Source organism: Acanthopagrus latus, chromosome 1 (assembly GCF_904848185.1).
Source record: "Acanthopagrus latus isolate v.2019 chromosome 1, fAcaLat1.1, whole genome shotgun sequence".
NCBI lineage: Eukaryota > Metazoa > Chordata > Actinopteri > Spariformes > Sparidae > Acanthopagrus > Acanthopagrus latus.
This window is the reverse complement of record NC_051039.1, coordinates 28,090,612-28,116,479: the sequence shown is the minus strand read 5'-3', so window position 1 is coordinate 28,116,479 and position 25,868 is coordinate 28,090,612. Positions and strand designations below refer to the sequence as shown.

General features: G+C 40.4%; 1 protein-coding gene across 9 annotated transcripts in view; it reads right to left on the bottom strand.

Annotated features, from left to right (window-relative positions):
- rptor (regulatory associated protein of MTOR, complex 1) overlaps window positions 1-25,868 on the bottom strand; it is a 182,220-nt gene that overhangs the window by 135,684 nt on the left and 20,668 nt on the right. For all 9 annotated transcript variants that reach the window (XR_005075259.1, XR_005075265.1, XM_037099484.1 and 6 more), the window contains exons 3-4: window positions 24,312-24,414; window positions 21,501-21,583 (exon numbers count right to left, since the gene is read on the bottom strand). Coding sequence is in view for 7 of the 9 variants with exons in the window: in XM_037099484.1 (XP_036955379.1) it covers window positions 21,501-21,583; window positions 24,312-24,414 (186 nt within the window). In the remaining 2 variants the exon portion in view is untranslated. The remainder of the gene's footprint in view (window positions 1-21,500; window positions 21,584-24,311; window positions 24,415-25,868) is intronic.

Here is a 25,868-nt window from a genome sequence, read left to right as displayed (position 1 = left end):
TTTTTGGATGTACGTAGCTATGGTGTTTTAGCAATGAGTAAGCGAGCATCTCCCTCCATTGAAAGGCGTAATGGTTGCACAAGAGGCTCCATTCATATTGCATTAAACATAATGACATTGTGTAAGAAGCTCAAGATGGCTTTATTGAATTGGCACTGTGTTATGTCAGGAAAAGGAGAAGACAAAGTAGCCTAAAAGCATTCACAGGAAATTTCTGACATCACTCAGGACGACTTGTTCGCTTTCCAATATTTGCAGGGTTGTTATGTTGCACTTATAAGAAATCTGGCTGGAAAACTCCTGTGGTATTTTATATTATCCGGCTGGAGGGAAGCTGAATTACCAACATGAGAAAAAGAACATCAATAACAACAAATGCAGTGCAGCAGCATAAAAAAAAATCACTTGATGCATACATAATGTGCATTTGCTTGATATTTCTCAGGAGACCCATAACATTACTGTATTTCTGAATGCTTGGTTCACTTTATATTACATGACTCACAACAACAGGAAAGCCTCCTCCTTCACTCCAACAAAAATGAAACATAGTAACCGAGTACCAGGTGAACTGAGGCTTATGAAGCGGAAAAGCAGAGGCAATGTAGAAGTGAAAGTGTATGCAAATTGTGCTATGGTTTTATTTTTCATATAATTTCAGCCTAGTCTCAATAGCATTCAAAACTCTTCGGGGTGAGATCTGTTTATTTGAATGGGTTACCCATAATCAGCCGATCCAGTTCTATTCATTGTGTAGGGCTGGCCAATATGCAATGTCACTATATTTTTAGGCTGTAGCGGAATGCATGATACTTACCTCAACGTGTTGAAATCTCCTCAAAAGTACTTCATTAATGTTGGGACTGGGCAACAAAATAAAATGTCACGATATAGATATTGTGACCATGTTGGAGAGATGACTACAGGTACTATGACTAAATATTAACACAAGGAGGTTTATGAAACATAATCATCAGTTATGTGGATATAATGTCAAAGCTGGGTTTAACAACAAGCAGAACAGTCTGGCAAGTTCAGTTAACTTTACTCTAATGCAGCCTTTTAAACCAGGAAACAGTAACAATGGTGCCAAATCACCATATGAATATAAGAACAATGTATTGCCCAGCCCTAATTTCATGCTCCAATTTTGGTTAACTATGACATGCAACTTTTTCACCATTGAAGATGAGCAAAGAACCTTGAAGGTGCTGATCTTTTGGGAATGGAGTGCCAGTGAGTCCAAAAAAGTGGAGGAAGCCATAACAGCTAGAGGTAAGATCGGGCCTAAAAAAATCCAGCCCGACCCGACCCAGGCCCACGGGTATTAAAGCCCGACCCAGCCCGAGCCCGACCAATTAACTTGATTTGCAGGCCCGAGCCCGAAGCAAACCCGAAATTTCATATTTTATTTGTGAGGACTCGGGAGGAGGAGGGGTGATTTATGATAACAAATTAAAGCCTGTCTTTTGTAACGAAATCTAAGTTAAACAAGACTGTATAAACATTTACATCTTTTATATTTCTGTGTCTGCAGAGGTTACATTAACCGACAATTTTCCATCATTGACAGATTTTTTTAAGAGTTGACGGGAAAAATTTAAGGCCGTCCGTCATTTTGACGGGTTGAAAATTGGGCCATAAACCACAGCAGCAGTACGTCCTTAAGAATCTAGCCTACACTTTAAGAGAGAGAGGCAGAGAGACAAAGAAGAACAATGACGGGTGGATAATAGACAGAGACAGGAAGGAGTTCTTTGAATTGTCATTGCAAGAGTTTAGTACAGTACGTGTTGTGATGAGGCGACTTCTGTTTTTTTGCGGACCACGGTCTCTCGTGGCCAAAACTACTCACGGCCTCGAAACGCCTCAGCGCACTGTGATGTTAGCGTTACACATCGTTTTAGTATACATTTTTATAAACATATATTTATTTTTAAAAAAAGTCAGCGAGAGAGAAGCCCGGCCTGACCCGACCCGAACGTAATGATTGACATTTTAGGCTCGGACTCAGGCTTGGGCTTAAGATCTTACCTCTAATAACACCTGTGTTGCACTGCCCGCTTCCATGTAACCCTCCTCTGCCAAGGTATTAACTGCTCTATAAAAAAGGTGTGTTAGAGGTACACATCCCTGAATAATGTGCTGACTTCATGTCACAGCTGGCTAGCATGCTAGCAGCTATTTCAGCAGTTATAGCTGTTCTCCAGTAGTTAGTAGATCATACAGTGTAACCAACATTAGCCATCTGATGAAAATTCCAGTTTTTTACCTTGGTCTTGTGTAAAACTTTATCCTGCAGAGATAACCTTTGCAAAAAGACATTGTGCTTCATTCCAGCTAGAATTTGCACAAAAAGAAACTAGCTTTCAAATGCAAAATAAATCATACAAACTCATACACCAAAACAAACCCAGAAAAGATGCCAGACAAATAATCTTCTTGGTTGATAAAATATTAAAATGTGTCGAATCAATGTGGTCCTGGATGGGTACCAGTGATGGGGGGCTCCGCTTGGATCAGCAGCGCCATTTATCTACAAAGTGGGGCTGACTTCCATCTTCATGTGTGCGTGTGCGCACGTGTGTGCAAGAATGTTGGGACTGATGAAAAAAAGGGTGAAGAAGAAGGAAGAGAAAGTTGAGAAAGATGAAAGTGCTACAAGGTGAAGAGGAAAATGAAGGGGTGGAGTGAAGTACTGGTGGGAGAGAATAATCATCGTCCTCTGCTTCCAACATCCTGAAGGAGAAAGCTGATAGTCTGTGAGGACAAGATGATGCATTTAACCGGTGGGAGAGGAGAGTAGGAGGGAGATGGAGAAGAGGCAGAACCATATTAGATAACAAAAAGCTCATTAGATGGCAATGTCCACTTATTGCATTTCTTCTCTCAAAGTATCTTGAATAGCTCTCGTTCATTAATTAAGCACATTTTAAAGTCAGTGAAATACTGAGCGATATTGACACAGTAACACTGGGTTTTTCAGTTGATTGAAGATTTGTAACTGGAATAAAGCTACCAGCAGATAATTGTGGAATCATTTCCATAGATGAGAGAACTCAAAAACCAGTGCAAAACTGAAAAATGACTACACCAAACCACACGTCACACCGAAAAGTGGCAAAAAGTTCATCTGTGTGTGGTTTGGTCAGTTGGCACCATCAGGCAGCAAAGTGACCGCAGACACGATTGCCGACACCATAACATGCTAATGCTCATTAGACACGCTCCGTGTGTCCAAAATTCAAAGTGCAAACTGATTCTAAACAGGTTTTTGGTATAAAATCTGTTCACAATGGAAAAGTGACAAAGGTATACAGAAGTAGACAGAATACAGACAAACTACAGGTTGTTTATACTAAACAGATACTGCTCTCCCACAGTTCAATGCACGAGACAAAGGCTTCAATTGACACTTGTGATGACATTCCATGGTGACACATTGTGTAATTTCCTGTTGGTATAAGCAGCTAAGTATGTTGATTTTTTTTGCCCCCAAACTGCTAAATAAAAAAGTGCACCATGACAATTAGCACGCAAACTCATCAGAATCAGTAGGTAGGAGGAAATTGGGGCACATCTAATAGTTCTGCAGGCCAGGTAAAAGCATTTTAACAACCTAGCTAAAGCACTTGCAATTAGAATAATATGTCAACACACTTTTAGGACAAATTTGCACTGTGGAGATCTGAGCGGAGGGTCAACGCACTGCATCTCCTTTAGCCAAAGAGAAATTCAGTGTCTCACTGAGCTCCATTATCGGCAGTGAGACCATGAATTCCTGCCAGCTCAGGAGACACTATTGTGCACCTGACCCTGACCTCTGACCTCTCTGTTAAAGCGAGGGAGAGCCAAAATAGCATTTCCTTGTCTCTATCAATACAGCATCACATGACACCAAGGACACTCAGAAATTAGAGAGACCATCCTGCAAGACATGTACACTGACCCTCTCTACACCGCAACAAGGCTGAGCTTTTACTTTGTGCTGATCCAAGCTCTCACTCAGGTTCCAAGAGGATTAATATTTGTTATACAGCTGCAGCTTTTATTCTGAGCGACTTGCAGCAAATACATTGGGTGAATAAGCACATTTAGCACAAAGGCCTGTGATGATGCAGGCCTTAGTGCTCTGACGGTAATCATTTGACCCAAACATTGTCCTGTAAATGAACCATGTTCTGAAAGAAATAAAATGGGATGAAAGCAGATAGGTGAGCGAGGAGTTCATGTGAAATCTGTCTTGAAACCTGAGTTTTCCACAGGAGATGAAGGTCTATTTCTGCTCCTCAGACTGGAGAGACAAGGTCAGCCCACCACTGGGAGAGAAGAGACTAAAGCAAGACCTGGTGTCACACTACAGCCTAATTAGGGCTTTCATCCACACGCTAAACGCTCCAAATCAATCTCCTAACAAGTGGCCGGTGTGTTTCTAATGGTGGGACTGCTTAATATAGAGATAAGCTTCTCGTGTTGACAACTAAAGCCACTATCTGTCTTCATTATGCCGGCTGCAGTGGTGGATTGGCTGTGATAAATGGCCTCCTCTGTACTCTTCCCTTTCTCCTTTTCCTCTGAGTCTCCTCCCCATTTTCTGCTCTCTTTCATTTATCTGAACATGATCTAACTTCCTCCATGACCATCAAACTGAGGTGCCTATCTTTTGACAACTCTAAGACCATTATCGGGAGCCTTGTGATCACCTCGCTGACAGATGGAGTCAGTGCAGATCAGCCTCATATGCTTGGCCGAGTTGCATATTCTAAAGGTTTAGGTTGTCTGATGTGCTTGAGATTTCACACATGCATCGGTGTTCATAAATAAATACACCTAATAATAGAGAGTAGGCTGTACAGAACTCCTACACAGGTAAGACATTAGAAGATGTAGTTTGTTTACGGGTAAATATTCCTGTTTAAAGATTTTTTTTTTTTTGGTTCAGTGGCGATCACCAGTGTGATGACAGACTGAAACTAAACAGCACGTACTGCTTGCTGACAGACCTTCCAAAAATTCACTGGCTAGAGTGACGTGGTGGATGAGGCGCCGTGCACATGTCAAGCATGTTTGATGGACGATACTTTCTTAAGTCACGGTTGCACTGCTTCGGAAGACTTCTCACAGAAGTGCGGTAACGAATATGCTGCCAAATATGTGCTCCGACAGTTTGACCCGAGCCCATCTCAAATCTGCCACGACTTAGTGCTGCCTGTAAATGGACATCTGTCTCAAAGCATGGCAAAGCTGGTAAGCTGCTCAGTTCAGAGCAGCATTTTTTGGTCGTTAGTGTTTTTAGCAGTATGACCTCTTGAAGCCACCAGTAACATGTAATTTAGTCAGGATAACTTTTCAAGAGTTTAGCATAATAACATGATTTAGAATTCAAACAGAAAATTAGTTTCATAAATCATTTTAATGAAAATGCCTCTGATAATTATTGCAATAATGTATAAGCACGATGTGAATTAAAGCGTCATGTATACTGGAAATGCCAGCCGCTTCTAAAATCTGTATACTTTCGCAAGGAAATGTGTAATAAAGCCATGCCTCAGTTTGGTGATGCAGGTTCCCCAACTGAAACCAAGGCATGAAGTAAATCTACTGTGCATGTTTGCTCATATGAAGTTGAAACACCTGCATACACACGTCACTTCACAGTGGAGTTTAGGCAGCATCAATTAGCTGCTACATACAATGCAAGCTTGAGTAAAATATCCAACCCAGATGAGTAAAATAAGAGGAGGAATAAGTAGGAAGATGAGAAGAACGTTGTACCAGGGGATTTGTTGCAGAACAACTTTTAGAGTTGGAAGGGAGTGTGGTAGTGGGGGTAGTAGGGAATGATGGAGATAGCTAGAAGACAGGAGCAGTAATGATTGGCGAGAAGAGATAATTCTGTATTTATACAGTCTGTCACGTTTGACAAGGTGAAGAGGAATTCCCCTATGAAGAGACCATTCCTTTGTTTAATGTTTAGTACTTTTTTCGTCCCAGTTTGGGATGATAAAAGTTGCAACAGGTAAAGCAAACACAGTTCATTTGGGGAAAGCAATCAATAAGCAGTATAGATTTTAAATCATGTACAACGTCATTTTAACACGACTGTGCTGTCAGGTGCACAGAGTGCAGAGGAGACAGTGCAGTCTCTACAAACACACACTGCCTTCTCCAGTCAGCTCATCTACACAAGAAAGTTTCCTGTGTGCACGACAAACATTTAACATTTTTGTTTTTTTCTTCCTCCCATGTCCCTGTACTTTCCCAATCAGCCAAGCAAAAAAAGAAAAAAAATACCTCCGTGGCTTTTATGTATTGTTAAAAAACAGATCTGAGATAACATGAGATAAGTACACAAGGTGCAAAGGGGGAATAGTGAGAATGATGGAAGAAGCAGGAAGATGAGAGTTTTAGGGTGGTTAGGCCTAAAAGAAAGAAGCACAGTAAGTAAAGGAGACAGGGGAGGGGAAAGTGGGAAGTGGAGAGGAGATGTATAATGATCAATTGTCCAAAGCCTGAAGCAGCCTACAAACCCCTGTAATCCTGAAAAGACTATCCCTTCCCTTTAATGATGCTGAGGGACAAGCAAGAAGAAAGAAAGCCTGTCAAACTCTGCATGGCTGGGCTTTATGGTTTTGGGAGGATTTTCCTGACTCTCTCATGTTACAACAAGCCACAGTTCACAGACTTCATGTTTTTGGGCTTTTCTGCAGGCTGCTTTTTTACTTACATGGCCACGTTTGAATGTTTGTCATTGTCCTTCACATTCATTGTTATACTGTGAAAACATAGAATTCTGTACATAATCTAAATAATGTCCAGCAAAAATATGACAGCCTGCTGTCAAAGAGAGACTGCAGAGACAGAGGCTTAGATCAGCTACAGCAAGGCAACTGGAGCATCAAGGCCATGGATGACAGTTCGACTAGCAGAACAAAGTGTTAAGCTTTTCACTGCTGTATTTCATTCAGTCAAAAGAGACCAGAGGTCAGAGCCAATTCAACATTTTCACACAGCGTTTTTCCCTTTTCATTGTCTTTAATTGAAATGTGGTTGCTTATTTCAAAGAAAAATAATAATCCAGAGAAATCTTATATCTCACAGAGACATAAATATATATCATATATATCATAACACATCTGTATATTAAGAATCATCTTAATGCTGATTTTCATCAAAAGGGTTGTGCCAATTCAGTATAATTTTTTTGATTCTGAGAACCCCATGACCCAGAATCTAAGGGTGCTTGATGAAATTTCTGCTACATCCGGTGTTTCTCAGCAAAATGTTCTGTGTGTATCCTTGAGGTCTACTAAATGTTAGTATAAACTTCCTTCCTTATCATTTGCAAAAAAATCTTTTTTTTATCATTTCACATCACAATTTGTTAACATCCATGCTTACTTGCAAGCAATATTTATGATTCTAGTTTAATGACAGTTTAGGTGGCGTAGCCATCACATGAAGAGCTAATAGTGGGGCAGCATTATTTAGTCATTTGGGCAGCTTGGCTCTGGGGTAGAGCCAGTGTCTTGTTACTGGAAGGTCGCTGGTTTGAATCCCCTGGTCTGCATGTCAAAGTTTCCTCAGGCAAGATACTGAATTCCAAACTGCTCCTGATGTGCTGGCCACCGCCATCAATGTATGAGTGTTTGTATGAATTACTGTAAGTTGTGTCTGCTAAATGCTGTAAATGTAGTCTTGAAGGGAAAAAAACAATCTAAAAACACTCAGGTGTATCCTGCAATCTGTTCTCCACCAGATCATTCACCATTTCTGTGCGACCTGGTCAACAAAATGGGAACCGATCTGCTCTGCTTTTCATCTCTGTCACCCTATTCTGCAGACTTATTCGTCGCTCTGTTCCAGGGGTCTCAAACTGTTGGCTCACAGCCAACCCCCACCAAAACTTTACTGCTGTACATTGTATGATTCTGAAGTTTGGGAGGTCCTGACTTGAACCCTATCGAGAACATGTGGACTGTGCTGAACATACAAGTCTGTGCAAGGAAGCCAACAAATTGTGGATACCTATCAAAAGTAATTGAGCCAAGAGACGTTTTACCAAAGGTTAGAATGTGTATATTTTTGACCCACCGTATAAGAATCTCCAGGTTACAGATCGTCAAGTTCCAGTTGTGGCAACAATCCCTATAAAGTACATTTATTTTGTAAATCATGTTTTTGCAGTCAATAAAACCCTTCTTAGAGTTTCTAAGGCATTTTGAGTTTTATTCACAAGGTTGCCATGTGCTCTCAGGAGTTTAAAAGGTCCCTTTCTCAAGTAAAATAGTGCAGAACAGCGAAACCTTTCTAAAATCCTTCAGAGAGGGAGGGAAAACATAAAGGTAAGAAGATGCCAACGAGACTGCAAAACCTTGAGCCACATCATTGAGCCAGATCATTTAGATCACTCAGAAAAGTGAACAATTTCTAACAACTGGAAGTTATTTGAATGCAATTACAAGAATATGACTCAATGAGAATTGGTTTAATTTCTTAAGTACAAAGATGAAAGGAACTCTGGTAAAACCAGGATCTTTGGTGGATTTCCCTTAAATCTTCATCAATCACAATAAGATACAAAGGGACAAGCTTAAAAAGTGTTCATTTATTCCAGTGAAAAAATAAGAGACTAAGTACTATGCAAGCAGACTTGTCATTTAATTCAACGTTTCCCGGATGGTTGTTTGATTACCCTCATGGAAACGGTAATGAAATCTGACTCACATCATCACTGGATCATGCAAACAAGCAGTGGCCGTCTGCCATTGAAAAGAAGAAAAAAGATTTTTTTATATCAGGGTTAAGTGTAATTGCGTTTGAAGATGGACAGAAATCATGTTATGAATTGATCCCATTAAAAGGCCACTGCTGGTCAGCTCGTTGATACAGTTATCCCACACTGCCTTGAGACAGAGAGAAACCATGGGAGGCGAACAGCACATTAGAGAGAGAAGGGGGGACAGGAGAGCCATTAGTTGAAGACTGAGGGGGTAGAGGGAGATACTAATGATCTATACAGACAGCTGTCCTGCTAATTAGTGCAGAGTGAGAGGTGCAGGTCCCTGCAATCACAAACGATCAGGGCAAACGTGAAGGACAGTGGAGCTGACTGATGGTGGGAGGGAGTGTGTCATGACGGATGCTGGGAAGCCGCTGACCGAGGGTCTACGTCTAAATGTTGTGACATAAAGACTTTCTGCATGGAACTAATGATCACAAGGACATGAAGACTGATCACAATCTGCTGAGTGCACAATTTGAGGAAGTCACATTTTTTTTAGATTGAAGCCAATTTAGGGGGAAAAAATGACTTAATAATTATTAGACTGAGCCTGAGATCATTTTATCTGCTGTTAAAAGAACAAAGAGCCCTCTGTGCTTTTGCTCCATCAACAGCACTCGTTGTTTACAGCAATTTAAAGAGCACATCTAAATCAAGCGTTCTGAAAAATAGTATAAGTAATCAGTCACACTTTTAAAGTTATCAAAAAATGAAATAATACAGGAAAACTGTGACTAATAACTGACTCTGCATTGCTGTCTACATGAAGTTAACTCTGTGAATTTCAATGAATCAAGGGCTTATTATTAGATGCTTCTTAGCATTTGGAACTACAACAAAAAGATTGTTCTTTAGTGTTGAAAAAGGCTTAGTTACATGCTATGGTGCCATTCATATAGTGTTGAATGGCTCAGACAGACAGTTAAAGCACAACATGTTCTCAATCCCAGTAAATACAGCAGCTTGGTCGGTGGCCTTTAGCTTCAAACTATGATGCTAAAAATAACCCTCTAGCATCGGTTATGCAAATGAAAGGAACCAGAGGCAGTTTAGCATTAACAGGTAATATACAACATTGGGTTAGACTTTCAAAATAAAGCTTGCTATCAAACAGTTCACATTATGAAAAGTCTGAGCTGTCTGGTTGCAGTATGGTTAGGCTTAGGCACAATATTTTTACGTATGGGAAAAGTACTATGTTAAAATAATTATATTCACTTACGTAATGCAAGCACTATGACAAAAGTTAAGTGAGCAATGTACCTCACAGCGTGTAACGAAAGTACACCCACCCTAACAACTCCCTGATTCAGGTTTTTCTTGCTCTTTGTACTTCTGCACAAGAGGTGCTCTTCAAGACAAGACACTGGAGAGGTATCTACATCATCAGACTTAGAAGCATAGAGCCACCGACTACGCTACTGAATCTGATGCGTTAGGAGTGAGAACAGGCTAAAAAAAGTGAGCCATGAAGATATAACCATTCAAGGAAAACATGAGGCGCGCTCCAACTGTTCAGGGTCTAAGGCACTGGTGTCACCAAAAAGTAGCACAGCATAATTCATCTACGTGTGGATGGGTGTAGAGATACTCTGGGGTAGTAAAATGCTAGCCAATCAGTATCATGCGAGCAACAGTCAGCCATAAAGAGACAAAATATACAGACATATATGATACATAACTGCCAGATGTTCTTGAATACTTAACAAGGATGCTCTATTAAAAAAGAAGGTCCCTCATACAGCTTCTGTATTTATTACATAAACAACACAAGGCAAAACAGGCTAAACTACCTCATACGTAATGTTCGGGTCCCATAAGAAGCATTTTTAGCATGTCCAGCTGTAGGGAAGCTAACACTGACACAATTATGCCCGTATCTTTTGGTCGCACAGGAGGGGAATAACTGTACTGTTGAAACAAGACGTTAGCATACAATCTGAAGAGAAAGCTGACATTTAAGTTATCTTGAGCAAACTTATCAGAACAAAATCAATGGAGTCTATTCATCCATTTATTTTAGGTCTATGCAAACAACTAGGCTACTAGATGAACTCTTGTCCCGCTCCAGTCCAGTGGTGGCAGCAATGCACCAGAACACTAGTCCCCAAACTCTGTAGATTCCATAATTCAAAACGGAGGAAGAAGAATTCAATCAACAACAATGGCGGCAGCGTGCAGCAACAGCAGCGCGAGCACCAAGGAGCAACAAATAGCCCAAAAAGTAACAAATAACCCGGTAACTGAAAAAAGAATTGTTAGATTAGTTGACTAATCGGAAAAACAACTGCTAGATTAATCGTTTGAAAAATAATTGTTTGGGACAGCTCTATGTGCTACACAGTGGAATGAAATGGTCGTAACATGGTTATTAGTCATGATGATCAGAAGAATAACAATTTGTTTGTGTATTTTCTCTATTTCAGCATAGTAACACATTTTAACTTTTTGCTGAAAGTTCGATACACCATTATATGACTTTTTATAATCCTCCTCAAGTGAAAGCTGTGCCAAATCTGTGTGAATGAAAAAAAAAAAATCTTATTGGCCATTCATCTGGGGATGGGACAATTCGAGAGGCACTTGAACTCACAGCACAGAAGAAAAGGGCTTTTAAATTTAATAGAACAGCTAAGGCTGGCTGGGTAGAGCCATGTTAATAATAAAGGCACATGTGAACTATAGACTGCTTGATGAGAGCACAGAGCTGTAGGCAGGGTGGCAGGCAGTGAAGTGACTCAGATGACTCGCAAAGACACAAAAATGTCTTCAGGGATGGCCAATTTTTAGCATCCAGAGAAATCTGCTCCTCTACAGGAGAGAAAGTCAGAATCTGATTGGATCCGCCCCCAATTTGTGCCATCGTCCTTCAACGCATCAGTGCACCGGTGCCTACTTTACTGCTCAACTGGAAGCTTGTTAGATTGGCATCCACATGCAGTCTCAGACATGGATTTTTACACATCACTAGAATAAAAAATAGCTAAATCAATGGTGGGTGGTGTATTTCTCTGATCGCTGAGTCACATCCTGGCGTGCTGTGTTGTCCCCTCCTGCTCTATATCCTCTCCGGAAGTGCCATGCCAACACATGACAACACACACATTAACAGATCTTCAACACAAACAGGCGCACACAAGCACAGTATCAGGATGTAATAATAATAATAGCCTAACACTCACCATTAGTCTCTGACCACAGCAGACACTGAGGTGAGTCACAGTGGACACATAAGCATGGCAGAGGGTAACTGATTGGACTGCTGAATGACACACATATACCAGCCCTCTTTACTGACATGTTTAACCTACTAATAAACCAGGTTCATTTTGATACTTACAATGTGCCCTAATAACATACATTATTTTGCGTATAATGTTTTGTTTTTCTTTGGGGTTTTTTGTACTGACTAAAAGTTTTGGGCTGCAGACATATGAGCTTGTCATAGAAGGGAAAGTGCAGGTGAAAATGATTCTGTTAAAGATGTCTCAGTTCCATCAAATGTGAACTGGCTCACCTAAAAAGAACAGAAGTTACACCTGTGTTTCTTGCCATTTTCTAAATTCCTGCAGGATTCTGCTTCTCCTTTTTTCCCACCGTCTCTTTGAAAATGAAAACATGATTTCCCTTCAACACAGTGGATTACAACAGAATTGTCTTAAAGCTGCACTTACCAATGATAACAGTTGATCACAAAGGGTCGCTGATTGTCATGGATTTTGTTTTTACCCATCAACTCGGTTGTTCTCTTCATCTCTTTTTTGTATCTTTCAGCTCACTGTTCTGTTGTTTTGGGTCTACAGTTTGGACTCACTCTCACCACTCTCATCAGCCCTGATTCCAGACACAGTTGTTTTCAGCACACAAAAAAAACCTCTTCAAACCGAATAAATGTTACATGCCTTGTGCCAAATGGCATATTAAGTTAGCCCCTAACTGATGAATATTGCTTAGCATCTGGCAGCCATAGAGACAGGAGTTGGTGGAAATCAAAAGAGAGTGAATATTGGAATTGCATTTATCAGGTCACCTGAAACACAACTCAAATTAATGATAATGTTACACTGTCCGCTGGATGTGTAAAAGAGAACTGTGGTCGCACGTGTTTGCAATAACAACATTATAAGGTGATAATACATCTATGGCAGCTTTAAAGGGAGATTGTATGGGGAACTGTTATTATTCATCCCATTACGAATCAAAAGTTGAACTTAAACGACCTTTGCTCGTTTCAATATCACTGTTTAATGGTCTTTATCTCGATCCATCATGCTGCATACTGTACACTCAGCTCAAGGCAACACGCAGCACTGAAGTGCTCTCTCCCTCTCTGTCAGCATCTAACAGCATCCTTTCTATATGTTGATGAACAGCATTTTTCATTTTAACTTTCTTTGCCATTTCTGTGTGACACACAGCAGCAAATATAAAATCATGCCTGGCATGCTGTCTTATTTTTCACAACTTGGCAAACAGCATTCATGCAGAGGGTAGCAACAGGTGGCAGTAGCATAGGGTAGTTACAACGGGCCCTGGTGCACACCATTCTGATGGACAATAGTAAATTCTAGTTACTATTTATAAAGCACCTACAAACCATTAGGTGTATGTTTGTCTTTTTATTTACTTTTTTAAATGTTTTGGCCTTTCCTGGCTTTATTTGACAGAACAGCTTGAGACTGATAGGAAAGGTATGAGAGAGAGGGGCGATGTCACACAGCAAAGGGCCACAGGTCGGACTTGAACCCAGGGCCTCTGCGGCAAGACACAGCCTCTGTACATTGGGCCCAGGCTCCATCAGCTGAGATACCAGGGTGTGTTCATATCTTACCAACACTGCGTTTGAGATTGCACTAAAATTAGTTATCTAGGCCAATTGGGAGCCAATTGTGACAACTTGCAACCCATTTTAAGCCACAACCACTGGTTAAAGAGAGACTGTACCTTTTCTACAGTTGGCAAGAACAATAACAATTTTGCATCGACCTGACGTCACCATAATCCTGGGGTCATCTCTATCTAATCATCAACACGAGATGGTTTGTTGTCTCCACGCTGTCACTCAGTGGGACTTTCACAAGGTGATCAGTAGCCGTAAGAGAACTGATCAATAAGCTGCCTCTCTCTGGGACATGTAGGACATGACCTGTAGCCTTTCTCATAAACACGTTGTTAATAGATGTATTGCTGGGATGTCCATAAGTCTTCCTGCGGGCTAATGGTTTCCTCTGTGGCTCTTATTGGACTAAGAGCACGAGGAGAGGCGAGGGGAGATCATTAAGATAGATTCTACAGCACGTTATTAATTCTGCAGCTTCCCGCACACGCCAGTCGTCAATTGTGCTCAAATGGGATTCAACTGATTTGGCAGCTGCGAGGGGTTCTCCGAGGGAATAATGTAGTGAGTAGAATGGTGTTGGTTAATGAGTTAAAAGTGTGGAGAGGAAGTACAGATGCTCCATAACTGCCGGAGCCAGGAAAGGATCAACTCATCTTTAGCAAATCAGCCAAAGTATTTTTTTTTTTCTGTTCCAAATTTCAAAATGGAAATTAGAATGTGTGAAAATGATTTGCCAACCTTTTAGTGCTTGAATTAAGTTGAATCTGATGACACTGCGTGCCACTCGCAGCTTGCATGCTTTGTCAGTGCACTCGTTGTTACCAAACCACGTTTCCCTCCTGCACACATGAGCTGCATAAGACCACACATTGTTAGCCTCACATGATCTGGGTTGTTCTTTTTTTATTATCCTCACATGATTTTTCTAAACTGATGAAGAGATCTCAACCAATGATCATTCTGTCTTTATTCAAGTACAGACGTGGTAAATGTTTCTGCTGTTGTGAAACTGTTACATCTCCCAAAAATGATATGGTTAACAAATCACTTAGGAAATACTCTTTTGAACTCAGAATGTACAATAGTTTGCCTCTCTGTCGGGAACTTCCATGAGATTCGGGCATTGACTAATATTTAATCAGGTTTCAGTAAGTCATTTATTCATTCATGTTTTACAGCTGTCCCACTGAGAGTCTATGCACATCAATGCCCTGTGTTTGTCAGCCTCTCCATGGTGACTGAGGCGATGTGAAATACAGTGGTGGTCAAAAGTTTCAATCCACTTATAAAGAACATGAATGTCATGGCAGTCTTGAGTTGCATTGAGGAGTATTCCAGAAATGTCATGTCTTTTCCCATACATTTGGAAGACTTGTGAGAGTCACAATAAGAAAGGAATATATTCTTAATCAACATAATCTTTTTGTTTTAATGGCCTGTATGGCTCAGACTCGAATATGTCATTAGGGTAAACTCTCAGATTTTAGAGATCTCCTTCCAGAGCGGAAGAAGCCATTACACTTCTGTTTGAACATAGTAAGAGTCCCCATAGTTAATTTGGTGCGTTAAATCAGTGGAGTGCCCCTTTAAACACCCTAACTGATCAAATCCAAATGTAACCATTAACTTTTCTTCTTTTCACATTTGGTTGAAGGCCAAAACTGTCAACTGACATCTATTACAAAAGTCATATACAGATGAGGTCAGGCATAACTAGTCATAAGTGTAGTTACGGCCTCTCATCATCTCAGTGTATGACAAAAATGCAACATTACCCAAGTTGAAAAAGTGCATTGCATCATTACAGACTCAGACACAGAAATCTTTCACCCGGACTCGTCTTCCACTGTGTAGTTTGGTGTTTCCAGGGTGATAAGAGAAAAACCTCAAAGCTAATAAGTAGCAAAGTGTTTGAGCTGCAGCGCACTAATACATAATGCAGAGATACTTGGTTGAGAGGACAGCAGGGGTTCACAGGCTGCAGCCGAGCAGAAGAGCTCCACACAAAGAGAGCTTGAGAATACCACAAAGACACAGGAAAAGACAGACCAAAGGAGAAATGACAGTTATGCTGGCCAGAGATGTGGTGTAAACCTGTATGGCAGCTGCAACATGTTCGGCAAGTAAGGCAGACTTCTGACAAGACAAGAACGCCGCTTTTGATCTTAATAACTACCAAACCTCTGGCTGTCAAGAGGGGAGAATTTCAGACTGGATTGGCAAACAAATACCAAAGGACAGAGGGAGAAAGAAAACAGAAAGTGTGACACGCAGAGAGAAAATGAAAGAGAACAACTCAAGTTTGAAAGAGAATAGGAGAGCAGGGGAGACATGTCGAGACAGAAAACCGAAAGTGAAAGCTAAGCAAGGTATCTCAATAATGTCTCTTCCTTGATGTGTCTGTGTGAAACAAAAGCAGTCGGCAGTTGAATCCAGTCTGGGCTCTAATATAACACAATACAGCCACACTCAATAAAAGCACAGACTGTGGACAAAAGAGTGTCTCCGAAGCAACAACAACAAAGACGACTGAAGATGGATCCTGAAGGTAACGTACAACAGGAGGAACTGAAAGTGTCTGAGCAGGACTAAAAGAAGCTGCGCTTGCAAGTAAGGAACCAACACGAAAATTAATGTAAAAATAACTGATACGAATGTTAGACACAGAAAGTCTTATTTAAATCGAAGTTCAAGAACACAAAGCTTTTTCAAGTGAGTGTCAGAACCAGCTGGGCCTGGTCTTTAGGTTGGCAAAGACCACATGTTGCCATGGTCTCCATTACATTTCTGGTTCCCCCCTGCTGACCAGCATGTGTCACAGGATTATTCATCCCTTGCCACATCTTGCAAATAAAACCACATTCACAACATCACAACTTTTGAGAATGAATGTTACGCCATTACCAGTTCATCAATGACACACTGGAGACTTCTGGACTCTATTACAAGGCAAAACGACACCACCGCCGAGAAAACAAATCCAGGGTGGCTGCAGCTAAAACCGTCCCTGAGAGATACCACAAGAAGACAATAAACTGGATTTGAAAAGTAAATATACATGAGGATAATTGAAAAGGACACACACACACACACACACACATACACAACTAGTCGTTTTTATCACTGACTTGTTGCTAGCATACCATGCTACCGCCAACAAATACAACAAAATACAATGATGTATAAAGGCTGGATACAGTGCGACTTTGAGTTGTCCCTGAGGAAAGATGACTGTACGATATCTTTGGTCGTGTCTCCAAAGCGGTGCTCCTACATCGCACTATGAGAGAGGCTGAAAGATGGCCGTCATAAGTTCTACATCCGTTCCGACGGATTATGTGTCATTCTTGACTTGCGTCAAGGTGTACAATTCAGAAAGTGTCGTCATAGTGTAGTCTATAAACCTTAAAGGTGATGTCACACCCAACTTTAATAGATCCATGTCACACAGTGTGGCTAGCAATGTACTCATAAGATTGCTGAAATTTAAGTCTGTAAGCACCATAAGCCATACAGCAGACAAAGAAGAAAAAATCAAGCAGCCAAACCCAAGTGCTAAGAAATGTAAACTCAGAAGTTTAATATTTACAGTATTAATTAGGTAATAAAACAAACTCAGAAATCTTATCTTTTCCATGAATGTATAAACAAGCAGTTCTCAGATGAATATAAAGGCCCCAGAACACTGTTTGAAGCTAAAAAGGTGGAAGGGTCAGAGTAAGACAGCATGAAATGATCTTGTTCTTTGAGGTCAGTTTGTTTATTCAGTTTATTCAGTCATGAAAGCAAAGACAGTTTGTTTATTAAACAGTCAGTGAAGATCCTTCTCTTTGAATAATTTTTTCATAATGCAACTTTAAGTGTTAAATACTCGTGTATTATAACAGTTATCAATATTACAGGTCAAGTGAGAAAAAAGCAGTTGAAGTGAAAAAAGAGGAAAAGAGGGCTCGAGAAAGTGTGGTGACGTAGAGAGGAGGGAGGGGATTGTAACGCATTTAAAATGCTATGCGGGAAAGGTGGACTCCGCCACTAACATAAATGACTGTGTAGCCCCATGCACAGGATGCAAATATACTGGATGGCTTCAGCTGGCATACAAACAATTAACAGCATCAAACCGGGCATGTAATAATGAAAATCACTGCAAACAGATCACATGTTGATAGACCGACTGCAATCAACACTTGTATGAATGAATGCTGGTTTGGGGTTACATGACCAATAGCATTACCATTTCATGATGTCACTGAGCTTCTGGTGCTAGGTAGATGAGCTGTTTCTGGTTGACTAAGCTAACTTTAGATGTATATCATCTGCAACATGCCACTGGACAGTAAATTGGATAATCTGCATCCACTGTGAGAGCTCTCAGCTCAGAGCCAACCAGAAGCAGAAAGACTTTATCATATCTTTTCTTTACATATTCCTGAATACTCACACACAGCAATAAACAAATCCACAGGCAAAGAATACTGGTGCCGACAGGAACAGGGAAAGTAAGAATGGAAAAATGAGACCATGACTGACAGAAATATCACTTTGAGTGGAAAACGATGCAGATAAATATTCATAGAGAGTGAGTTGTGTTTTAAAGAGAAGTGTTGGTCAAGAAAGTGAGTATGCAGCAGCTCCAGTGTTTGCTTTTTCTGTGTCTTCTGCACATGAGGGCAAATTAAAGAGTATAGAAGCAAACAGGGAAATGGATTTGTGACAGGAGGCTGGCACAGTCAAAGCCTCCGAGCAGCTCGACTGTTACCGACACTGCACTTACGCACCAACACCACCTGCAGCACACGGGAAACGTGACAGAAAAGATTTCCTCTTGGGTCTAATGTTTACTGACTATGCCCATTCGAAAATTAACTCATTCTGAGATATTTGTCGCGGGTAAAATTGCTGCTGTGCGCTTGATTGCTTTGTCAACAGTTTATGTAAGGTGTGTTGGCGAACGCTGCTCTGCAGTGTTGGTGCTGCGGAGCTGTGAATCCTCCGGCTGAAGAGAAGGAACAGCTTTCTCACCCTCCCACTCCTCCTCCTGCACTCCCACCACCATTTGCTGCTAACCTCCTGGGTCAGCCAAACCAGAGCCTACATTCCTTTAGCTGCTCTCTCCTGGGACGTCTCTTCCTCCGACTCCTCTTACCTCATGTCTTCTCTTTACCACACAGACGCACACACATATGTACATATATATAAGTATATACACACACATACACTATATATATATATATATATATATATATATATATATATATATATATATATATATATATATATATATATATATACACACATATATATATATATATATATATATACACACATATATATATATATATATATATATATATATATATATATATATATATATATATATATATATATATATATATATATATATATATATATATATATATATATATATATATATATATATATATATATATATATACATATACATACACATACATATATATATACATATACATACACATACATATATATATACATATACATACACATATATATACATATACATATATATACATATACATACATATATATACATATATATACATATATTATATTATATTATATATATATATATATATATATATATATATATATATATATATATATATATATACACAGGTATTTCATTATAAAATTCTCAACTGAAAATAAATAAAATCCACTCCTCTTGGATGTATGAACTGGATGTAAAGCATATACGCAGGGGTTTTGAAATGCAATTCAAATCCAATATCAGCAAATGCAGCACAGCCTACCAGCCCTGATCAGATTTCAAAGTGTTTGCTTATTTTTGTCCATTTTTCCCCACAGGACATACTGTATATTTGACATAGCAGTGAGGGAAGTGAGAAAGATGTGGAGGAGGGGCAAAATGTCCAGGACCAGCTCATTAACTGACCAAGCTAAAAAGCTCATGGTGGAACCTCCAGTTGTGATCTCTACAACTTTTCAAATTCTTCCCTCTGTAGCGTTTCCCTGTGGTACTACTGCTGGTACCACTGCCTCTAAGACAGTGTTAGTGACATGGCAAATGCTAGCAGCCTGCCTACTGTCCAATGCAAAAATCAAATGGGAGAATACCAATATGACCAAGAATCCCTGATCTCAGTGCCACAAAAAGGCAAAGTAAAACACCTGGTTGTATTCTTAAATAGGCAGGTTTTGATCTAGTAGAACAAATGCCAGTTTTGAACCATCTCATGTCATGGTGGTAAGGGGAAAAACAAATCAGCAAGGGAACAGAGCTAGACATAACACCGGATCGCAATCCCTCAAGTGAATGCCCAGCCGTTCACTTCAGTTTTTCCTCAAAATGCATCACTTCTCCGCTTCACCTTTTTTAGCCTCCTACATCAGCAGGGCTCTTTTTCTTTAGCAGTGTAGAGCTTCCACAATTATTCCAGTTGTTCTACAGTAACCTGGGGATAGAGACCGGGGAAACCAATTCCTCTTCCTGTTTTGGTTGAGCAATGGCAGATGTGCTTCCTTTGTGCTGTAATAAGACCTTAATTTCTCCGGGTAAAACCAGCTCAGGGGCAGACGAATAGCAAATTGAAAGCTAGACTTATAGGGAAGCAATCTAAACACAGATGGCGTCATTGTTCAATGGCCCTTACACTGTGCAATCAGTATTTACCTCAGAATGAAAAGTTGGACAAGTTGTCTGCTGCCAGTTTAAAAACAACTACCTTCATCAAGGTGTGTGAGCCCTTTCTGCTGTTTTGGATTTATAACATTAACTGCAGAGCACACTTTCAGCTCAGAAATGTTTGAAATTGTCAAGTGCAGTGGGACAGATGAGCTAAGTGTACTTGTTTTATATTGTGCACTGAGAATGAAGAGTAGTTGAACCTAGACTGTGGAAGACTTTGAATTACACAAGACTCTGAGTGATATTGAGCCTCAATGGGTCCCTGTCTTAATGGAAAAGTGCTTTCAAAAAGTGTTTAAGAGGGGCTGGGGTCTGTCCTCGCCATCTGCTCCTGCACCGAGGCTCGAACGCTGGGAGGCCGTGGGGCTGCTTAAGGAGGACAACAGACTGGGACACCTCTGGGAGAAGCCTGAGCTCTCTTACAGCAGCAAGAAGATCGCTGCTGCTGCTGCTGCCAATGATACGAATGCATATATGCACGCACACACAAACTTAGAACAGCTGAGTGGACAAGACCACATGATGATTAAAAGAAAACTATGAATCACTCTCATATGAGCATGAGCATGTGGGTGGTGGCCTAGTGCATACAAGAAGGGTGTTAGTGCTGACACTGTTGTAACCTCATGACCATCTTACACATTCCAATGACCACTAAATGTAAACACAGAGTAATAGCTACAGTAACGTCACTTCATTCTTACATGCATCAAGGCTGTGGATTATCTCTTGTAAATTAAAATGTTTAGTCTGCAAATTCACACAGTGTACAAGCCAATGGTGTTCAGAGTACTGACTGCTATACAAAAAACATAATTGGAACCAATAGGTGCTGCTGTATTAGAAGCCCTTTCTGTGACATCTGGGAGGTGTGACCAACATTAGTAAGGTTCACTAAATTGGCTAATACTTGAAAGAGAGTCTGGACACTGGGCATAGTCATCCAAAATCTATAAAACAACTTCTCAAACATCACACTGAAAACACGAGTGTAGCTAAATGGATGCCAAAATCGATCAGTAATAGTTTAATATGACCGAGGTCAAGTCCTCCTATGATTCATTTTATCATTTCTTTTATTCATGTTATAAGAAATACTGTGATGTGAATCAGCGCATGTGGCCACTGTTTCATTTTAGGAACAAGTGACAAAAAGTACAGAGGCTGGTTCATGTAAACCCACTCACCCTGGGTTGCCAGTTTTCATATTGCTTCTGCAGGTTGGCCCCGATAGTCTCCAAGGCTTTCTGTGGACTCATCGACAGAGGATCTGCCCAGAAAACACAGAATCTAAATACACACATAGCACACGACATTCATAGTGCAGCAAAATCATTCACATTCAGTCTGGACCTGACAAAACAACCATACTGAAAAAATGAACATTGACGTCAGTTTTATCCAGTAAAAGGATCATTGTGAAGATCCAAACAATGTCTAACATTGTTTAATATTCAGGTGAAAGAAACGTCCATGCCATGATTATAATGGCATATTACAGTTGATAACTTCAGCATCAAAGACATTTTTTCTTTTTAAAATCAAAAGCAGGGTTTGGAAAAATAGCAGCAGCCCCTCAGGTTGAAATATTGATGAGAGTAAATCAATATGGCATGAAGAATAGCAGAATATAGATTGAGGACGGATCAAATTGTGCTCAGCAGACGGAGAGGAATGTATTGGCAGGTTTACGGGAGATACTGATATGCTTTATGCAGAAAATTAAATCACTGCACTCAGATGAATGAGACCAACTTCAAATGCAACAACTAAAAGGTGCATTTCTTAACATCTGGTTTACTTTCAATATTAAGGAATCTATCGCTTACTTGCTCTTTTAGGCTATTTTAAAATACGACCTAATAACTTTATGTTGAAGTTTTATCTAGATTTTGTTTACCCAAATACAAATGGACATGGGGTTTATGCCTACATATTGAGTGATCAGCCCTTATCTTAGCATATGTAGCTGTAGCATGTGTCATTAATTCAACACCATGGAGCATTTCAGGATATCACGTCTACATTCACCCATTAATATTCCCAAACACCGCCTCAAAGAAGTGGCAGGTCTGCACAATGTCAGTGTCCTCAGAAGTTACAAAGACACAGAACAACTGTGCTCCCACTTGACTGTGCTTTCCTCACTCCTGGGAGTAGAGCAGTCTCAGGGGATGTTTAACAATAGTTTGAGGTTCCCATTTTAATGGTTCTTGTTTTTGTTTTGCGTCACTTTGTGTGGTTCATGGAGGAGCAGACTGCTTCATCCTCAGTTCATAGAGGCATTTGACTTGAACTCCCATTGGAAGGATGGTGTCCCTGAATGCTGCAGAACAACAGCTAAGCATTTACTGTCAAGCTAAAGTTGACAGCAGTCTTATGGATTTACCACTACTTAATCACTGTCTGAACAGTAGGCCTCTTGGCCATTTTTCACAATTACTAATATTTATAGTTATTTACTGGCCTTTGGCATAGTCACTATATGTCTTAATAAGGGATGCCTTATATAATAGTTATTTTAGAATATGGTGGACTGCTCGGAAATGCCACCAACTTGAATAGAAGTGGTACTGGACGTGTGACTGTGCTGCCCGATTCTCTATATACTACAAATAGTTCTGTTTTTTCCTTTTTCAAATGGATAGATGGCCAGACCTAGAGGCTACAGCAATATTTGTTGAGATATTTCACTCTGAACCAACCAAAGTTGAGAACCAACTACATGACTGACATTGCCATTTCTACAGCAAAGAAAGCAAAGAAAGAAACATGTTTTCATTGATTTTGTCATTTCTATTGGAGATCTTTCTTTTTTCTATTTGGGCCAAAGATGTTCCACATGTTCCACAAACCACATTTAGGAGTTATTTGCAGTGCAATTCAAATCAGGATTGCGCATCTCTGTCCACTTGCTCTGGCCCCTTGTATTGGATTTCAAAGTGTCTTCTGTGTCACTCACGCTGCAACACACAACAAATTCTCTGCTTTGTAACGTGACAGCGTTATGGCTTGGAGGGGAAGATGATACATCCATTTCTCATGCATCAGAGATAGAAAGTAGCATCACCAGCATACGCACTTACTGACGCCTCCCTTGTCACTAGCGGAACCCATGCAATAGGTTGGCGACAAACACAAATGTTTGATCACTTGTAAATGGTAGAGCAGACCCTACATCTTTCAGATTTGATTTCGGAAATGAAACCTGACTTGTCTGCTGTCTGAACATTGCTTTATAGACCTGGATACTAGGGCGACGCTTGTTCATGGCATTGCAGCAGAAAAATTATCCTCTGGTCCCTGAAGCACTTTAACCCATAGACCACCATTGTATGAAAAGACATTTGTAAAACTTTGACAGGATACCTCAAACTGCACACAAGGTTGACTATGATTCCTTCTTTAAAACTTTTGGATCCATGGTGTTCAATGAACTTTCCTTGAGCCTAGAAAAGCAATTTAAAAATGTGTGATGTCATTATACAAAGTCTATGGGCCGGGTGTGAGTTCATGCCCGGCCCCGACTTTATATTGTATAGTGATATCACAGTGGGACAACATCTTGAAGCTAGAAAACTTTTTGGGTGCCAGGGAAGCAATTCTCAGTGGACTCAATGGGCCCAGTCTACATATATATAAATCTATATAAATCCACATTTATATGCCAGCTTCCATTTGTTAGACTGTACTTCATACCAGTTAAGGTAAACCTGTATCATGGGAAGTCATGGAGACAGTCGTTTTTCTTTTTTCAATAATCGCTGTAATACACTGAAGTAACTGTCTAAACATAGTGATTGTTAGACAAGAGGTAAGAAGCAGGGCTCTCTGCATGATTCAGATCCTATTAAGTTGTGTGTCTGAAAAAATGGGATTCTATATTTGAACAGTGTGCAGAGGGTTTGTGGCAAGCAGGCAGCACCGTTCAGAAACCTTTATTAAAACATGTTTAGTGCGTGTCTGTTTTGCATTCATGTCAGTGTGGACTCACTCACCTATCCAGCACTCTAGTCTGGCGCAGGGGGACGTCTTGACAACATCAGGGGGGTCCACTCCCACGTTGAGACACAACACCAGCGCTACACTCACAGTCTTCATCTGGAGGGAAAACAGAGAACACAGCATTATCCTCACATCACTCATCAAAGCTTAACTCAAAACAGACTAGTAGATTCATTCTTAATGCTTTCTAAACCACACAAAATCTTTCAAACTGAGCACACATGCTTGTATTCAGGGCCGTCCTGGGAGTTCTCCAGTAAACCACATTCTGCTGCTGCTGGCCACTGAAGCTCCAGTGGAGTGGTGAAGGTTGAGTGTCTCGCCCAGGGGAAAGTCAACAGTAGTTACAGAGACAGGAGTTATTCTTTTCCTCCCACGGATTCATCTGTTCCAGGACTTACATTATGTCTAACACTGAGGCTAATGTCACTCCATCGAGGAATCTATCCTGCAATCCCAGAGGTTTGTCACTGTCAGATCAAGCAAAGGCACATCTTTCGATAAATAAATGGGACAGTGGGAGAGTAGACAGACACAACCTGTAACAACAGACTGACGCCACAGAAAGTAATGGATCACGACACAGACGACCACCGGGGCAAGAAGTGAGTGGAAAGAGAAAGAGGCCACCTGAAAAAGTTCTATTGATGCATGGGTTATATGGTGAGTCCAGGCGACACAGGTGCTCTACACTGTGGTCCTAATTACACATTGCAGCAGCAGTGAGCCATAACTACATCTTCACTGTGAGCAATTCAGAAACACCTGACACCTTGTCGCCCAACCTGTCTCCGATCCGATGCGATGGCAAATTACTTATGTGCCAGCACATATTCCTGGTACATTATTTTGCAATTCTACTGGTACCATTAAAAACAAAAATAAAAATATAAATGCAGTGAAAAATTCAATCAAGAATTGATCTTTCACTCCTAAGATATAATCATTTTCAAGAGCACTCCGTTAACTGCTAAACAGTAGTAATTTTTTATATTTGATGATGAGAGACTTTAAATAACGCTGTCACCCTTGCAGCAATCAGGCTGAAATAAAAATTCAAAACCAACAAATACTTAATAAACCTATTACTGTTCATCAACACAAACAGTCAATGTCTATGACGATGATGCTTTCAGCTAGATTGATTTTGAAAAACTGATGCTTTTCCCTAATCCAAGGCTCTATGAAACATTTCACATCTGGTCAAGAATGTATTCTGTGAACAGGTGTCATTTTAACACAGCTATTACCACACAAAATGTGTATAAGTGAACATAGCATGTAATGCAAGAAGTGTGTGTTTCTAAAGAACAGAATATAGTGCCTATATTTCTTTAAATTTTGTGTCTTTGTAAAGTGTCAGTGGATCACTGGTCCATAACATCCTCACGACTGCCACTGACACAGCAAGACAGCAGTATGTTGATGGCACTCCTTGACCCTCGCACAACAGTGACGTTTCATCATTGTGTCGCTTTCAGAATTAAAGCCTGATCGCATTTACTCAGTGACAGATGGCACTTGAACTCCAAGAGGCCCTGTATGTCCTC